The sequence below is a fragment of the Enhydra lutris genome, unplaced genomic scaffold (genome assembly GCF_002288905.1).
Source record: "Enhydra lutris kenyoni isolate GAN:26980312 unplaced genomic scaffold, ASM228890v2 scaffoldscaffold85, whole genome shotgun sequence".
NCBI classification, from domain to species: domain Eukaryota; kingdom Metazoa; phylum Chordata; class Mammalia; order Carnivora; family Mustelidae; genus Enhydra; species Enhydra lutris.
The window spans coordinates 6,348,105-6,367,819 of NW_019154169.1; the positions used below are offsets into that span (position 1 = coordinate 6,348,105).

General features: G+C 37.5%; 2 protein-coding genes across 2 annotated transcripts in view; one reads left to right on the forward strand and one right to left on the reverse strand.

Annotated features, from left to right (window-relative positions):
• Window positions 1-10,605, forward strand: part of LOC111161455 (zinc finger protein 420) — a 44,807-nt gene extending 34,202 nt beyond the window's left edge. Inside the window, exon 5 of the mRNA XM_022525120.1 lies at window positions 7,621-10,605. Coding sequence (XP_022380828.1) covers window positions 7,621-9,551 — 1,931 coding nt within the window. The 3' untranslated portion in view covers window positions 9,552-10,605. The remainder of the gene's footprint in view (window positions 1-7,620) is intronic.
• The window catches only part of LOC111161453 (zinc finger protein 527), a 511,863-nt gene that overhangs the window by 181,549 nt on the left and 310,599 nt on the right, over window positions 1-19,715 (reverse strand). The gene's annotated exons all lie outside the window — the stretch shown is intronic.

Sequence of the window (19,715 nt, forward strand, 5' to 3'; positions counted from 1 at the left end):
AACTAAGCGAAACAAAAACACGAACCGAAAGCTCAGGTCTTGATCTCAGGGTAATGAGATCAAGCCCTGTCTGGCAAGCCCTGTGCTCAGTGTAGAGTCTAGTTAAGATTGTCTGCCTCTCCTTTTCCCTCTGCCTCTTCCCCTGCTTGTGCGCTCTAAAATAAATAAATAAATAAATAAATAAATAAATTTTTTTCCTCATGCTGTCCCAGTGACGTTATTTTCTTTCCCTACAATTTTGCCTTTTCCAGAATATTATATAAATGGAATAAAAATATCTAGCCTTTCTGGTCTGGCTTTTTTCACTTAGTAAAATATATTTAAGATTTATCCACAGTATTCCATGTATCTGTACTTACTGTTTATTCCTGAATAGTGTTCCATTGTGGGGAAATGCCAAAGTTTGTTGATTCATTTCACTTTTGAGGGACATCTGGGTTTCCATTTTCTTATTTGCATATAATTGACACAAATGTTGCATTAATTTCAGGTGTACAGCATAGTAATATGACAACTTTATACATTATGCTATGTTCACAAGTGGAACTACCATTTGTCCTGATGCATCACTGTTACAGTATCATTAACTGTATTATGTTGTGCTTTTTAGTCACATGACATTCATTCCATTAACAGGAAGCCTGTATCTTTCATTCAGCTTCATCCACTTTGCCCAACCCTCCATTAGTCTGGCAACCATTAGTCTGTTCTCTTTATATGTAGGTCTGTTCTGCTTTTTGTTTATTAATTTTTTTTAGATTCCACTCACTGAAATCATATGGTTTTATTTTTAAGATTTCATTTATTTGAGAGAGAAAGAGAGAGCACTGGAAGGGGAGGGTCAGAGGGAGAAGCAGACTCCCTACTGAGCAGGGGGCCCAGCGTGGGACTTGATCATGGGACTCCAGGATCTTGATCTAAAGGCAGTCACATAACCAATTGAGCCGCCCAGGCACCCCTGAAATCATGTTGTCTTCCTCACTCTGACGTATCTCACTTAGCATAGTAATCCCTCGGTCCATTGAGGTTGTTGCAAATGCCACAGTCACATCCCTTTGGATGTATGATATTCCATTACATATATATATATATGACATCTTCCTTATCCATTCATCCGTTGTTGGGCACTGGGTTGCTTTCATATCTTGGCTGTTGTAAATAGTGCTGAAATAAACATGAGGTGCATGTATCTTTTCAAATTACTGTTTTCATTTCCTTTGAAATTATTGGTCCGTATGATATTTCTATTTTAATTATTTAAAAAAAATTTTGTTTTAATCAACTGGTGCTCATCTTAGTAAACACACTCCTTAATCCCTATCACCTATTTTACCCAGTAACCCCACCAACTTCCCCTCTTTTAACCATCAGTTTGTTTTTTTTTTAAACAAAGAAGTTTTTTTTTTTTAATATCCAAAAAGGAGTATTACACCAAGAAAAATACCGGTATATCCATAATGCCAAATGCACTGCACACAGGAAAACCTGTATTGTGATCCCCTGATAACCATCAGTTTTCTATAGTTAGGAGTCTGTTTCTTGGTTTGTCTGTTTCTCTTTTTCCCTTTGCTCATTTGTTTTGTTTCTTAAATCCCACATGAGCAAAATCATATGGTGTTTGTCTTTCCCTGACTTATTTCACTTAGCATTATACTCTCTAGCTCCATCCATGTCATTGCAAAAAGCAAGGTTTCGTTCTTTTTTATGGCTGGATAATATTTCTCTCTCTCTCTCTCTCTATATATATATATATATATATATATATATATATATATATATATTTATATATCTTTATTCATTCACTTATCAAAGGACATATAGGCTGCTTCCATATCTTGACTGTTATAAGCAATGCTGCCATAAACATTGGGGTGCATGTATCCCTTTGAGTTAGTGTTTTTGTATTCTTTGGGTAAACACGCAGTGGTGCAATTACTGGGTCATAAGGTGGTTCTTTTTTAAATTTTTTGAGGAACCTCCATACTCTTTTCCACAGTGGCTGTACCAGTTTGCATTTTCACCAACAATGCATGAGAGTTCTTTTTTCTTCTCATCACCAACACCTGTTATTTCTTGTGTTGTTGATTTTAGCCATTCCAACAAGTGCAAGGTGATATTGTAGTTTTGGTTTGCATTTCCCTAAAGATAAGTGATGATAAGCACCTCTTCCTGTGTATGTTGGCTATTTCTGTGTTTTTAGAGAAATGTTTGTTCATGTCTTCTGCCCATTTTTTACTTGGATTGTTTTTGACTATTAAAGTGTATAGTTCTGTATATATTTTGGATACTAACCTTTTATTGGATATGTCATTTGCAAATACTTCTCCCATTCCAAAGGTTGCCTTTTAGTTTTGTTGATTGATTCCTTTGCTGTGCAGAAGGTTTGTATTTTGATGAGGTCCCAATAGTTTATTTTTGTTTTTGTTTCTCTTGCCACAGGGGACCCATCTAGAAAAAAGTTGCTATGGCTGATGTTAGAGAAATTACTGCCTGTGCTCTTTTCTAGGATTTTTATGGTTTCAGGTCTCACATTTAGATCTTTAGTACATTTGAATTTATTTTTGTGTATTCACTCTTTTGCATATTGCTGTCCGGTTTTCCTAAAACTTTGTTGAAGAGACTTTTTCCTATTAGATATCCTTTCCTGCTCTGTCAGAGATTCATTGACCATGTAATTGTGGGTTTATTTATAGATTTTCTGTTCTTTTATTGTCTATGTGTCTGTTTTGATTACTGTAGCTTTGTAATATAATTTGAAGTCTGGAATTGTGATGCCTTCAGCTTTGCTTTTCTTTTTCAGGGTTGCTTTGGCTATTTGAGCTCTTTTGTGGTTCCATACAAATTTTAGGATTATCTGTTCTAGCTCTGTAAAAAATGCCGTTGGTATTTTGACGGGAATTACATTAAAAGTATAGATTGCTTTGGGTATTACAGACATTTTAACAGTGTTTGTTCTTCCAATCCATGAGGATGGAATGTTTTTCCATTTCTTTGTGTCATCTTCAATTTCTTTCATCAGTATTTTATACTTTTCAGAGTACAGGCGTTTGACCTCTTTGCTTAGGTGTATTCCTAGATATCTTATTTTTGGTGCAGTTGTAAATGGGATTGTTTCCTTAATTTTTCTTTCTGCTGCTTCATTATTGGTGTATGAAATACAACAGATTTCTATAGATTGATTTTGTGTACTGCATCATTACTGCATTGGTTTATCAGTTCTGTCAGTTTTTTGGTGAAGTCTTTTAGGTTTGTGTCTTTTTTTTTTTAAGATTTTATTTATTTGACAGACAGAGATCACAAGTCGGCAGAGAGGCAGGCAGAGACAGAGGAGGAAGCAGGCTCCCTGCTGACCGAGAGCCCGATGCAGGGCTTGATCCCAGGACCCTGGGGTCATGACCTGAGCCGAAGGCAGAGGCTTAAACCCACTGAGCCACCCAGGCGCCCCGGGTTTTCTATATATAGTATCATGTCATCTGCAAATAATGAAAATTGTACTTCTTCCATACTGATTTGGATGCCATTTGTTTCTTTTTGTTGTCTGATTACTGTGGCTAGGACTTTTAATCTGCGTTGAATAAAAGTGGTGAAAGTAGACATCCTTGTCTTGTTCCTGACATTAGAGGAAAGGCTCTTAGTTTTTCTCCATTCAGGATGATGTAGGTTTTTCATATAATGCCTTTATTAAGTTGATGTATGTTCCCTGTGAACCTACTTTAAGAATGGATGTTGTACTTGTCAAATGCTTTTTCTCCATCTATTGAAATGATCATAAGGTTCTTATTCTTTCTCCTCCTGGTGTGATGTATCATGTTGATTGTTTTGCAAAATTGAACTACCCTGGCAACCCAAAAATAAATCCCACATGGTCTTGGTGAATGGTATTTTTAATGTATTGTTGGATTCAGTTTGCTAGTATTTTCTTGAGGGTGTCTGCATCTGTGTTCATAAGATATATTGACTCGTAGTTCTCTTTTTTGTGGTGTCTTTACACGGTTTTAATATCAGGCCTCATAGAATGAACTTGTAAGTTTTCCTTCCTCTTCTGATTTTGGAATAGTTTGCTAAGAATAGGTATTAACTCTTCTTTTAGTGTTTGGTAGAAATGGCTTGTGAAGCCATTTGGTCCTGGACTTGTTTGTTGGGGATTTTTGGGTTATTGTTTCCAGTTTTCAGTTGTGATAACTTATATGTTTGGTAGGTTATGTGTTAATTTGTATGTTTGTAGGAATTTATCCATTTCTTCTAGGTTGTCCAGTTTGTTAATGTATAGTTTTTCATAATATTCTCTGATAATTTTATATGGTATTTATTGTTATTTCTCCTCTCTCATTTGTAATTGTATTTCTTTGTATTCCTTCTCTCTCTCTCTCTCTTTTTTTTTATAAGTCTGGCCAATTTTGTTGCTCTTTTCCGAGAACCAGCTTTATTGATCTGTTTTGTGTGTGTGTGTGTGTGTGTGTGTGTGTGTAATTGATCTGTTTTTATATATACTTAAAATATCTATATTATATAGATATATATCTTTTATATAGATATATATTTACATATACAAATATATTAAATGTGTATTTAAATATATATATATTTTGTGTAATTCTTTTTTATCTCTTTTATCTCTTTTAGCTTGATTACTTTCCATTACTCTGTCTTATGGGTTATTAATTTTTTCCTCTGCTTCATCCAGCCTTCTGTTCACTCCTCCAAATGTGTTTCTCATTTCATTTCTTGAGCCCTTCCTATTACGTTATTCTTATCTCTGTTAATGGTCTCACTGGTGTCTTCCACTCTTTTGTCAAGTCCAGTGAGCATCCTTATGATCATTACTTTAAATTCTCCATCAGGCATGTTACTTATATCTGTTTTGTTTAGATCTCTGGCCATGACCTTGTCCTGTTCCTTCATTTAGGACAAATTCCTATTTTCTCATTTTGTCTAAGTACTCTATGCCTATTTCTCTGTGTTAAAAAATTCAGGTAATCTCCTTTTCTTGAGGGTAGCGGCCTTATAAAGAAGAGTTTCTGCTGTGTCATGCAGTGTAGTGTCCTTGTTTCCTAGGGCCTGGTGCTTTAGGGAGTTTCTCCAATGTGTGCTATGTGTTATGCTGACATGTCCTGGCTGCTTTATCCTTCAGGCTAGTCATCTGCAAAGCCTTTCTTTGTCTGTTAGGACCAACGTTTGGTCCCTGGCCTCAGTGGTATGCATTTTAACTAGGTGTGCTCTGGTCTGCTTGTGAAATGAGACCTGTCACCATTGCCACTGGAACTGAGGCCTCACTAAACTCCTAGATCAGGAGACACAGTGTTAGTGGGGGGTTTGATCCAGTATTCTGGGGTAGGGGACCTGCCAGGTGTTACTGGGAAGGGTGGTTCCACTGTAGCTTGGTGGAGCTGGGGCTTGTTGAAAGCAAGTTGAGTAGCTAGTGTTGTTACTGTGTTGGTTCCCACAGGTGGCTCTGTGTTTATGCTGAGGGATGGGGGAGTGAAATGGCACCTGCTGATTCCTTTGTTCCTTGAGGGGTCTCTCTGTGATTGCTGCCTCTCAACTGACCTCTCCACTGTGTGCCCCAGGTACTCTTCAAATCACTATTTCCACACTGTATGTTCGTGGGCTGTTTGACCTGCCTTTTCTCCAAAAGCAGCCCCGTGTCCTCCAAGCTCTCTCAGAGCCACACACACTGACCTTTTAAACTCTGGGCGTTAATCCCCACTGGTTGCATGAACTCTCAAAATTTGGGTCCTTTCACTTTCTAAGCCAATTGCTATGGAGATTCATTTTCTCCGTGTGCTTCCCAGTGTACTAGTCTGTCTCTTACTCTTCTCCATGTCTGCAGCTCCCTCCCTACCACAGCAGACATGATCAATTTCTCTCCCAAGCTGCATCTCCAGACTTCCTAACTTCTTTGATGTGGCCTCTTGTCTACTTTTAGATATGGAGTACACATCTTCATATCGATTTCTGGGATACTTAAGATGATTTGATAGTTGTGTAGTTGTATTCATAGAACAAGGTGAGCCACGGGTGGTCCTACTCTGCTGCCATCTTCACCCACTCTATATTTTTATTTTTTTGAGGAACCTCCATATTGTTTTCCGCAGTGGTTGACCAATTTACGTACCCATCAACGGTACATGAAGGTTCCTTTTCCTCTACATCCTTACCAACACTTTGTATTTCTTGTCTTTTTGTTTTTAGCATCCTAACAGGTGCAAGATGGTGGTAGCTCATTGTGGTTTTGGTTTGCATTTTCTTGATGATGAGTGATGTTGGGCATCTGTTCATGTGTCTGTTGGCCATCTTTATGTCTTAATTGGAAAAAATGTCTGTTCAGGTCTTCTGCTCATTTTTTAATCAGGTTGCTTTTTGGTTCAGAGTTGTATAAGTTCTTTATATATATCAGATATTAACCTCTTTTGGGTATACTATTTGCAAATATCTTCTTCCATTCAGTAGGTTGCCTTTTTGTTTTGTTAATGGTTTCCTTTGCTGTGCGAAAGCTATTTTGATGTTATCCCAATAGTTTATTTTTCCTTTTTGTTTCTCTTGTCTTAGGGGACATACCTGAAAAAAAAAAATACTGCTGTGGACAATGTCAGAGAAATTACTGCCTGTGTTCTCTTCTAGGATTTTTATGGATTCAGATCTCCTATTTAGCCCTTTAATCCATTTTGAGATTGTTTTTATGTATGGTGTTAAAAGACAGTCCATTCTATTGTGTATAGCTGTCCAGTCGTTCCAGCACCATTTGATGAAGAGACTGTCTTTTCCCCCATTGTATATTCTTAATGTTCTTTGTCATAGATTAATTGACTATATAAGTGTAGATTTGTTTCTGGTGTCTCTATTCTGTTTTATTGTACATGTGCCTGTACCAGTACCTTTCTCTTTGGATTACTACAACTTCATAATCTACCTAGAAACCTAGATATTGTTTAATGAAACTGTATGGGTCAGGTTGTGATATGAAAGGTAAGTAGATATTAGTATAGGTCATAGTAAATAATATCTGAAAAGCACTGATGTAAGCCAGTTATTTCTTTTGGGTATTGGTTACCTATACCAGATCCTCAGCTTATAACTCCTGCCCCAATAATCCCACTGTGAGTTGAAAATATTTTAAGTTTAATACACCTATCAAACATCATAGCTTAGCCTATCCTACTTTAAACATGCTCATAACACTTAAAATAGTCTATAGTTCAGCAAAAGTATCTAACTTAAAGATTACTTTATGATAAAGTGTTGAATACCTCATGTAATTTTTTTATACTATACTGAAACTGAAAAGCAGGATGATTACGTGGGTGCAGAATAGTTGTAAGTATATCACCTGTTTAACCTCACAATCATGTGGCTGCCTGGGAGCTGTAATTTACTGCGACTGGTCGGGATCATGAGAGTATTGTACTGCATATTGATAGCTTAGGAAATTAACAAAATTCATAATTGAAGTACAGTTTCTACTGAATATATGTTGCTTTTATACTATCATAAGAGCAAAAGTTTATAGGTTGAACCATCATAAATTGGTTATCATCTATAGATATTTTCACATATAGTCTTTTCTACTATGGGTTCTCCTGAAATGACAACAGAAATGTTTGATGTTCTCTTATCTTTCAGACTTGCCTTCAAGGAGTGCAAATAAAGACTTATCTCCAAAAAATGACACTTATGAAACAGAACTATCCCAATGGGAAATGAGTGCCAGGCTTGAAAACTGTGATCTTGAGGAGTCCAGTTCCAGAGATTATTTGGAAGTCAGAGACACATTGGAAAAGCAACAAGAAAATCAGGAGGAATATTTCAGGCAAGGGATGATCATATATGAAAAAATGTCCATTTTCAATCAGCATGCTTACTTATCTCAACATCCTAGGTGTCATTCTACTGAGAAACCCTATAAATGTAAAGAATGCGGGAAGGCCTTTAGACGAGCCTCACACCTAACTCAGCATCATAGTATTCATACTGGTGAAAAACCCTATGAATGTAAGCAATGTGGGAAGGCGTTTAGTCGTGATTCACAGCTCATTCTTCATCAGAGACTTCATACTGGTGAGAAACCCTATGCATGCAAGGAATGTGGGAAGGCCTTTACTCAGAGCTCACAGCTTATTTTACATCATAGAATTCATACTGGTGAAAAACCTTATAAATGTGAAGAATGTGGGAAAGCCTTTATTCGTAGCTCACAACTTACCCGACATCAAAAAGTCCATACTGGTGAGAAACCTTATGAATGTAAAGAATGTGGGAAGGCCTTTACTCAGAACTCGCAACTTACTCTGCACCAGAGACTTCATACTGGTGAGAAACTCTATGAATGTAAAGAATGTAGAAAGGTCTTTACTCAGCTCTCACAACTTATTCTACATAAGAGAATTCACACCGGTGAAAAACCTTATGAATGTAAGGAATGTGGGAAAGCTTTTATTTGTGGCTCACAGCTTTCTCAGCATCAGAAAATTCACAATGGGGAAAAGCCATATGAATGTAAGGAATGTGGAAAGGCCTTTATTCGTGGCTCTTTGCTTATGCAACATCAGAGGATTCATACTGGTGAAAAGCCCTATAAATGTGAAGAATGTGGGAAAGCCTTTATCCGTGGTTCACAACTTACTCAACACCAGAGAATTCATACGAATGAGAAGCCTTATGAATGTAAGGAATGTGGAAAGACCTTTAGTCATGGCTCACAGCTTACTCAACATCAGAGAATTCATACTGGTGAGAAACCCTATCAGTGTAAGGAATGTGGAAAGGCTTTTAATCGTGGCTCACTCCTTACTCGACATCAAAGGATTCATACTGGTGAAAAACCCTATGAATGTAAAGAATGTGGGAAAACTTTTAGTCGTGGCTCAGAACTTACTCAGCATGAGAGGATTCACACCGGTGAGAAACCTTATGAATGTAAGGAATGTGGGAAATCTTTTATTCGTGGCTCACAGCTTACCCAACATCAGAGAATTCATACTGGTGAGAAGCCGTATGAATGTAAAGAGTGTAGAATGGCCTTTACTCAGAGTTCACATCTTTCTCAACATCAGAGACTTCATACTGGTGAGAAACCCTATGTATGTAATGAATGTGGGAAGGCCTTTGCCCGTGGCTTACTACTTATACAGCATCAGAGAATTCATACAGGTGAGAAACCATATCAGTGTAAGGAATGTGGGAAGGCCTTTATTCGTGGCTCACAACTTACTCAACATCAGCGAATTCACACTGGAGAAAAGCCTTACGAATGCAAGGAATGTGGGAAGGCCTTTAGTCATGGCTCTCAACTTACTTTACATCAGAGAATTCATACTGGTGAGAAGCCCTATGAATGCAAAGAATGCAGGAAAGCATTTACTCAGAGCTCACATCTTTCTCGACATCAGAGAGTTCATACTGGTGAGAAACCCTATCAATGTAAGGAATGTGGGAAGGCCTTTACTCGTGGTTCACAACTAACTCAACATCAGAGAAGTCATATCAGTGAGAAATCTTTTGAATATAAGGAGTGTGGGATAGATTTCAGTCATAGCTCTCAAGTTTATATATGAATTACCTGATTCTTTATGATTAAGATAGCCTTCTCTGGTCACTAATCCATTATTATCAAAGAATTCCTAAAATGTGAATATGGGAGCATATTTGCCTCATAAAGTTCAGCATCAGTGAATTCTAATGGGGGAAGATACTGTTAATGTAATCTATGTAGAAAAACCTATCATTACTGGAAACCTATTAAACTTTAGCTTATAATAATAGAGAATAATTCTGTTAATATAGTAAATATATTAAGGCCTTTGGCTGTAGAATTTGTCTTTTCCAACATTATTTTGACTCTACCAGCTACTTTCCTTCATGACATTTATAATTAACCTCTGCTTTGGCTTAATCATTTGTAAGATAGGCCTAATACCTTCCTTGTAAGATTCTTGGAAGTATTATGTGAGACATTTCATGTAAAGTTCTTAGAGCAGTGCCTTGAACATAGCATACCACAAGTATTAGCTATCATTATTACTAGTATGATTTTAGAGAATTTGCATGAGAAGAGGACACTTAGGGGTATAATGAATATTGAGAAATCTTTCATTAATATTTGACCCTGACTGTTTGAGTGGGGGCCACTGTATGCTGTAATGAACATGAGAAAGCTTTCATTCACATCTTATTCCATATGCTAGAAGAGGAAATTCATACTGTTGGGGGTTGGGGGTAGACAAAAATTTGTAGATTTAATCAGTGGATTGTTGAAGAGAGGTAAAGTGAATTGTAACAAGGTCCAAAAATTCATATGTCCTATCATTTTTACTATAATTCAAGAATATTATTTAAGAAATGAAAAACAATGGCTAGCCAAAATAAAATTTCCTACTAGGAAATTTCTAAAAACTTGAATGTACAGCTTTTTAATTAAACTAAAAATAAACTGATATTACTATTTTGCAGTGAAACATGACATTCTGTCACAGACTGCTACTTCCCTACCCAATATCCATTTTTCCTTTAGAGTTCTTGGCTGAAAAATGATCTCAGCCTCGTTTGCAGGTCAGCAAGATGGAAGTGGTATTTCTACATGTAGGACATTTAAGAATACCTTTCTCTCTCTGCATTTCTTTGTTTCCCTGCCAACAATGTGGACATTTAGTTTACAGCTCTGGTGATTTTATGGAGAATTTGAAAATGATTATCTGGGTACTAAGGATGATGGAGCAGAAATACAGAATGAGTCTACACCTGTACTGATTTTTTTGGAACAGTTGTACCAATTCTGGTCTGTCTGCCTCCTGTATTTCTTTATATAAAATTCAAATAAACTTATTTGTTGATGTTGTTGTTATTCTGTCATTGACACTAAAATGTGAATTTTGTACCCAGAAGTGGAGTGCTATGGGTAAAGGAAATCTTATAGATGGCATTGACTTTGTGCCATCATGAATGAGAATTAACCTACTTCAGGCTAGAAAACTAAAGATTTTTGCTTTTATAGACAGGACATTTGGTCTGACTCTCTTCCAGTCTATCTTACAAGGCAGATCCTTCACCAGTTAAGGCTGTAATTTTAGTAGAAATGGTAGGAGTCATTCAGAATGTGTGTTGGGTGTTTCTTGCTGCTTTTGGTAATGTCCCGTGAAAGATAAATTTGGTACAGACTTAGTTGCAGAGGCGACTAGCAGAGATTGAAAGCGATATTGCTTTGTTAAGAGATGTCATCTCTCCCTACAGGCATCTAATCCTGGTTGACAGTAAATTCATATATTGCTATATCCCAGCCACTGTTTTTAGGTGTTTGGGATATATCAATGAGCAACTCTAGCAGGTGGAGATAGAATAGTTATAGAAAAATTACAGAGTATATTAGAACATTAGTGTTATGGAGGAAAGGTCATTCAGAAGTAGTTCAGAGGAATATGAAAGTTAATGAAATGGACCATAGATAAGAAATGATTTGAGTCGAGATTTGAAGACATGAAAGAGAAAGTGGTTATCTAAGGGAAGAGTACTGCAGACAGGAGAAAGCTAAGAACAAAGGCCCTACAATGGGATGATGTTAGTATACTTGAGGAACATCAAAAAAGCTATTGTATAGGTCTGTGCAAGGGGGTAATTAATAGAGGAGGATGGAGAGATAACAGGGCCACATCTTGTAAGTCCTTGTCAGTCACTGTAAGCATTTTGTAATTTTTTCTGGTGGAAGAGGCAGCCACAGGAGTGTTTCAGCAGAGGATGTGATTTGACAAGCTGCCATTGTGTTGTTTAAATTAAAAAAAAAAAAAAAAGTGAAGTGGGTAAGAGGCTGTGGCCCCTTAATTCAGATGAAAGATGTAAGCTTACATCATAATGGTAACAATGGTGAGAAGTGGTTGGACTCTAGATATAGGGTAAATGTGAGCAAGCAAGATTTGTTTAAGGGTTAGATATCAGGTGAGAGAGAGAGGTTTCTGGGGTGACTTTGCCTCACAGATTTTGGCTTCAAACAACTGGAAAGATGGTATTCCCATTAGCTGAGATGGGGAAAGCTGCAATTCCTTCAGGTTTGTTGGGGATATTGGGGAGTTCAGTTTTGAAAATGTTGAGTTGAAATATTTTTTAGACAAAATGATAATATTGATTAGGCACTTGGATGTTTTAGCTTGTACTGTTCTAGAGATTATATTAATTTGTTAAGTATTGCCTATACTTACATAAAACCATGACACAGAGTAAGATCATTAAAGACTTGGGTATAGATAGAGAAAAGACTGATCCACAGTGCCTTCTAACATTAAGAATTCAAGGATCAAAGGACAGACTAGCAAAGGATGTTAAGAAGGACGGTTGGGATAGAAGGAAAAACAGAATAGTGTGGCATTACAGAAGCTACATGAAAGTGAGTCAAAGGAAGACGATCAATGGTTGTAGATACCATTAGCAGTCATAATACTAGATGAGACTTGACTTGAACTTATCCATATTATTGTTGATCTTGAGAAGAGTAGGGGTATTTTTGTTTGTTTTGGAGTGGTTGAATTAAGAAATTGGGGACAATGAATATAGACACAACTGCTTGGAGGTGTTTGCAGCAAATACAAGCAAAAAAAAAAAAAAAAGTAGCAACAGGAATTAGAGTGTCTCCAGGATGGGAGAAGTAATAGCAATTCTGTATGCTGTTTGGAATAATTGGATGGGGGGAATAATTCATAACAAAGAGGTGAGAATTACTGGAGCAATGGCTTTATGCCAGTGAGGGGATAAGATTTAACAGATGGAGGGATCATTTTGGGTAATATCCTGGAAAGTTTATTCCTGACAATAGTATGGCCAAATATGGGGTGCTGGGAAGTAAGTAGATGAGATGGGAGAAGTTTTGGAAAATGTTCTTCTAATGCCTTCAGTGATTTCATGAGTGTTAAACAAGATTAGCTGAAAATATGGGGGGGGGGGGGACAAGTTTGGGGTCCAAAAGAAAAGAGATATGAAAGTCACCAAAGTGAGGTATTTAATGTGAAATATGATTGCCTGGCAATGTTAAAGGGATAGAAAAATGAAAGCACAAGGGGCCAGTAAGCAAAAGAAATCAAGCTTAAAACTGTATTCACACAAGATCTTTGACATTGTAGTTAAACAAATTAGCAAATACTTGGAAGCCTAATAAGTTTCTTTTTTTAAAAGATTTTATTTATTTGACAGAGAGAGATCACAAGTAGGCAGAGAGGCAGGCAGAGAGAGAGAGGGGGAAGCAAGCTCTCTGCTGAGCAGAGAACCCAATGTGGGGCTTGATCCCAGGATTCTGGGATCATGACCTGAACCGAAGGCAGAGGCTTTAACCCACTGAGCCACGCAGGCACCCCAAAAGCCTCTTGAGTTTTTGAGGGATATGTACTACTGTTAATGAAACCCAATCCTAGCCTGCAACAGTGTATGACTCAAATCCCGCAAACAATTCCCAGACTTTGGAACAGATCCATCAGGAATTTATGTAGTTTTTCCAAGGATATATATGAAACTATATATTTCTAGCTATACAGGCTACTAGCAGAGAATGAAAGTGACATATGTGTACATATATACATATATACGTATATATGTATATATATATAGCTCTCTCTAGAGAGCTAGAATGTAGATTTGCTTTTTTCATTTGCTTTTTAAGAATATATAAATTGTTTTATAAAAACCTGCCTTGTTTTTTCGCTTCCATATTTTGGCAATCATTCCAGTTGCTGTTGCCATATAACCACTCCAGACTTGGCTTAAGATACAGTAATAATTTATTTAGCTCACACATATGTAAAAACTTGGACAGGGCTTGGCAACAACAGCTCATCTCTGATTGACGTAGCCTTAGATGGGGTGACTCGAAAGCTTGATGGCTGAAGGCTGGGATTATCTGAAGATTCACATGCTCACATGTCTGGCACTTGATTCTGGCTATCAACTGGACCTTAGGTTGGTCAGCCAGAATACCTACATGTGATATCTCTATGTGGCCACTTAGCATAGTGTCTTGGGTTTCAAGAGTATGCCCTACAAAACAAGGTGAAAGTGCATGTAATTTTTATGATCTAGCCTCAGAAATCACATAACATCACTTGTGTCATACTCTATTGGTTGAGGCAGTTAAAGCTCTATGAAAGAATTGTCACATTTTGGGGCACCTGGGTGGCTCAGCGGGTTAAAGCCTCTGCCTTCGGCTCAGGTCATGATCTCAGGGTCCTGGGATCGAGCCCCGCATCGGACTCTCTGCTCAGTGGAGAGACTGCTTCCTCCTCTCTCTCTCTCTCTCTCTCTCTCTCTGCCTACATGTGATCTCTGTCTGTCAAATAAATAAATAAAATCTTTAAAAAAAAAAAAAAAAGAATTGTCACATTTTAAGAAAAGCCTGTAGGATAGGATATATTGTGGCCTGTTTGGAAAATGCAATATGCCATAAAGATCTTCCATACCTAGCCTGGGAAGTTGCATAATTTCACTTCTGCCCATTCTCTGTTTAGGCAGCTACATTTTGATAGCAGAGTGTCATGTTGTAAGCAGAGCATATGGGGTAGGATATAGTTGAGTGAGTGGGCCTTTTTGGAAAAGATATTCTGTCCCAGAGGTCCTCTCCTACATGAAATTACCTCATTTTTATGGTGGCATGTTGTTATACCTATATATTCTTTTAATTATACACCATAATTTGGGCAGACTGCCAAAATTTTCAGGTTTTTTTCCCCAGGGTGCTTGGCTCCCCTGCTAAGTACCAAATTTTCCATTCTCTCTTGCCAATTGTGGCCCTGTGACTAAGTGAAAGGTTATCAGAAGTGATACATAATTTCCTTCTCACTTGCTCAAAACTTCCCATAAGAACAGGTCGCCTGGGTGGCTCAGTTAAGCATCCGACTCTTGATTTCATCTCGGGTAAAGACCTCAGAGTCGAAAGATTGAGCCCTGGTTGAGGTCCATGCTCAGTAGAGTCTGCTTGAGACTCTTTCTCTCCCTCTCCCTTTGTCCACCCCCCTCAAATAAATAAATATTCCAAAATTTTTCCATAAGAGTATAGAAATAACTCCCAATTCATTATTAATTACAGTTAGTATAAATAATGTGGCTATTTTACTTCCAATTCTGGATCAAGATGGAGTATAAAGAAACATGAAGCTATTGTAAAAGAGTAACTATAAGATATAAAGAATTCTGAAGAGTACCCAAAGACTGAAGGAGAGTATCCAGGGAAGGATAAATTTGAAGATGGGCCCCATCTCTAAGTCTGGGGTTCAGATTTCATTATAGAAGGTATGGTTTCAGCTCCACTGAATGGTGGAGAATTTTGGTGGGATGCCAGGGCTAGAGCTAATCTATACTTGTTCAGCAAGCAGGAAAAAAACCTTTGGGACACAAATGAGTTGCAGTATTAACAGTAGGGGACTTTAACACAGCACTTAGATCAGTGGATAGATCATCCAGCCCTCTTGAACCGTTGGTGAGAATGCAAGTTGGTGCAGCCACTTTGGAAAACAGTGTGGAGATTCCTTAAGAAATTAAAAATAGGGGCACCTGGATGGCTCACTGGGTTAAGCCTCTGCCTTTGGCTCAGGTCATGATCTCAGGGTCCTGGGATCAAGCCCCACATCAGGCTCTCTGCTTCCCCCCTCCCTCTGCCTGCTGTTCTGCCTACTTGTGATCTCTCTGTGTCAAATGAATAAATAAAGTCTTTAAAAAAAAAAGAAATTAAAAATAGAGCTACCCTATGACCCTGCAATTTGTACTACTGGGTATTTACCCCAAAGATACAGATCAGTGAAAAGAAGGGCCATCTGCACCCCAATGTTCATAGCAGCAATAGCCACAATTGCAACTGTGCAAAGAGCCAAGATGCCCTTCAACAGACATGGATAAAGAAGATATGGCCCATATATACAATGGAATATTACACAGCCATCAGAAAGGATGAATACCCAACTTTTGTATCAACATGAACAGGACTGGAGGAGATTATGCTGAGTGAAATAAGTCAAGCAGAGAGAGTCAATTATCATATGGTTTCATTTACTTGTGGAGCATAAGGAATAATATGGAGGACATTAGGAGAAGAAAAGGAAAAGTGAATTGCGGTAAATCAGAGGGGGAGACGAAGCATGAGAGACTGTGGACTCTGGGTCGGGGGATGGGTGAGCCTGGTGGTGGGTATTAAGGAGGGCATGTATTGCATGGAGCACTGGGCGTGGTGCATAAACAATGAATCTTGGAACACTGAAAAAAAATTAAGATGTTTTAAAAAAGGGTAAAAAGAAAAATCAACAAAGGAAACTGACTTTGAAAGACCTATTGGACCAGGTGGAGCTACAGATACATTCAGAACATTCCATCCTAAAATAGAATACACATTCTTTTCAAGTACACAAGGGAATAGATCACATATTAAGCCATAAAACAAGTCTCAACAAGTGAAAAAACATTGAGTTCATACCATGCATCTTTTCTGGGCACACCACTGTGAAACTAGAAGTTAACCACAAGAAAAAAATCTGGAAAGAGCACAAATATATGAAGATAAAAAACATGCTACTAAACAATGAATGGATCAACCAAGAAATTAAAGAGGAAATAAAAAAATACATGGAGACAAGTGAAAATGAAAACACAATAGCCCAAAATCTTTCAGATGCAACAAAAGCTATTCTAAGAGGGAAGGGTATAGCAATACAAGCCTACGTCAAGAAGGAAGAAAAAATCTCAACCTAATCTTACACCTAAAAGAGCTAGAAAAAGAACAAACAGAACCCACACCAGTAGACGGAAGGAAATAATAAAGATTAGAGCAGAAATAAATAGAAACTAAAATGGAAATCAATAAAACCAGGGCCTCAAACTAACACCAATCCCTCCCATTGGTACATAACTTAGATCACAGCCCATAGCTTCACAAGTTCTTGATAGACTTCCCCAAATGGCCCTTGTAATAAACAGTTACCCCTGCTTCCCAGAGCCTTCCCCTTGTGTGGCCCTTCTATAAGTCCCCCATGAAGCTTATATAAACCCCACTTTTTTTTATTTGAATTAAGCAGTCTGGCCCTAGCATTAGAACCCTACAACACTACCTACAGACCCTAATGAAAGCATGTGCCCTAGGTTCTGCTGCACTTTCTGTGTGCATTCTGCCTGGACCTACCTGCGTGGCCCCTGGAGGCATGCTGTGTACTTCCTCCCGGACCTGTGAGTAATAAACTGTATTTCAATTTCTTTTTGGCCTTATTTTGAACCCCAGTTCACCATCCAACATTGTGGTGCTCTACTTTATAAATATTAACTTAACAAAATTTAAATAGAGGTATCCTAGTAGCAACTCCCTCAGGTTTTGTTTACCTGGAGGATCTTAATTTCTCTTTCATTTTGAGGTTAGTTGTTGCAGATACAGAACATCTGTCAGGGTTTGTTTTTTTTTTCTCTTTTGGAATGTTAAATATATAAGCTGATTTTTTTCTGACTTACATGGTTTCTGATCAGTAATCAGCTGTTAACTTTATTGAAGCACCTTTGTATGTAGCAAATTGATTGCCTCCTGCTTTCAAGAACCTTTGTCTTTGCTTGTCAATAATTTAATTGTAACACTTCTGAGTGTTGATCCCTTTGAGTTTATCATGCTTGCAGTTGATTGAGGGTCATGAAAATGTGTATTTCTTGTCTTCAGGTTTGGGAAGATTTGGGCAGTCATTTCTTCAAATATTTTTTCTGCCTCTTTCTTCCTCCTTCTGGGCTCCTATTATGTATATATTGATGTGCTTGATGGTGTCCTATAGCTTTCTCAGGCCCTCTTTTTTCATTCTTTCTGTTTCTAGTCTTCAGAATAATTTCAATTGCCTTATCTTTAAGTTCACTAAGTTTTCTACCTCCTCAGGTCTACCATTGGACTCATCTAGTGAATTTTTCATTTCAGCTATTGTACTTTTCAGCTCCAGAATCTCTTTTTGGTTCCTTTTTATAGTTTCTATCTTCCAATTAACATTAACATTAAAGATAGTTTCTATCTTCCAGTTAACATTTTTGTTCATTTATTATATTCTTTTTTTTAAAAGATTTTATTTATTTGACAGAGATCACAAGTAGGCAGAGAGGCAGGCAGAGAGAGAGGAAGGGAAGCAGGCTCCCTGCTGAGCAGAGAGCCTGATGTGGGGCTTGATCCCAGGACCCTGGGATCATGATCTGAGCTGAAGGCAGAGGCTTAAACCACTGAGCCACCCAAGTGCCCCTCATTTATTATATTCTTGATTTACTTTAGTTTTTTGTCCAGTGTTTTACTTAGCTCATTTAGCATATTTTGGATAGCTGGTTTAATATATTTGACTAGTGATTTCAATATCTGCATTTCCTCAGTGATAGTTTCTGTCAGATTCTTCTTGATATGTGAATGGGACATACTTTCCTATTTTTTTTAAAGATTTTATTTATTTATTTGTCAGAGAGAGAGAGAGAGGGAGAGAGAGCAAGCACAGGCAGACAGAATGGCAGGCAGAGGCAGAGGGAGAAGTAGGCTCCCTGATGAGCAAGGAGCCCGATGTGGGACTCGATCCCAGGACGCTGGGATCATGACCTGAGCCGAAGGCAGCCGCCTAACCAACTGAGCCACCCAGGTGTCCCACTTTCCTATTTTTTAATGCTTTTCAATTTGTTGCTGAGATGTAGACATTTTGAGTAGTATAATGTAAGTTTGGAAATCAGATTATTTCCCTCCTTGGGGATTGCTGATTTTTGTTGGTTGAGGACTACAGCCATCCATTTATTAGTGACTTCTCCAAACTATTTTTGCGAAGTTTGTATTCCATGTTGTGTGTCATCACTGACGTTTCTGTTACATAATCTCTGAGGTCAGGCAGAGATATTGATTAAAACTTCAAGAAAATATAACAATTATAATCATATGCACTGTCTTAGCTTGGGCTTCTATAAAATAATACCATAGACTGGGTGTCTTAAGCAACAGAAATTAATTTTTTTACGATGCTAGAGGCTGGAATTTGGAGGTCAGTGTCTCAATATGTCAGTTTCTGGTGAGAACTTTTTTTTTTTTTTTTTTAGTGAAAGCTCTTTTATTGGATTGTAGATGGCCGCTATCTTGCTGTATGCTCACATGACCATTTCTTTGTCCAGGTGCAGAGAAAGAGTGAATAAGTTCTCTGATATCTTTTCTTATAAGAGCACTAATCCTATCATGAAGGTTTGTCCCTCATGACTTCGTCTTATCCTAGTTATCTTCCAAAGGCCCCATCTCCATTACAGTAGGGCTTAGGGCTTCAACATATAAATTTGGGAGACACACAAATATTCACTCTATAATATGTATCTAACAACAGACCTGCAGAATATATAAAGCAAAAAAAAATGACATTATTGAATATACAAACAGTTATACAATAGTACCTTGAGCCTTGACTATTCTACTTCCAATAATAAATAAAACAATGAGTCACTAAATTCTACACCTGAAACTAATATTACACCTTATGTTAACTGACTTGAAATTTAAAAATTTGAAAACAAAACAAAATAATAAAACAATGAAATAGAAGATCAGTAAGGAAACAGAAGACTTGAACAACACTATATTTAAGTCAACAGACAAAACAGAATCCTCAACCTATTAATAGCAAAACACTGATTTTTGTCTTAAGTGCATGTTGAACAACCTTCAGAATAGAACATGCAATTAGCCACAAAACAAATCTTAATACATTTTAAGAGACTGAAAATATACCACATAT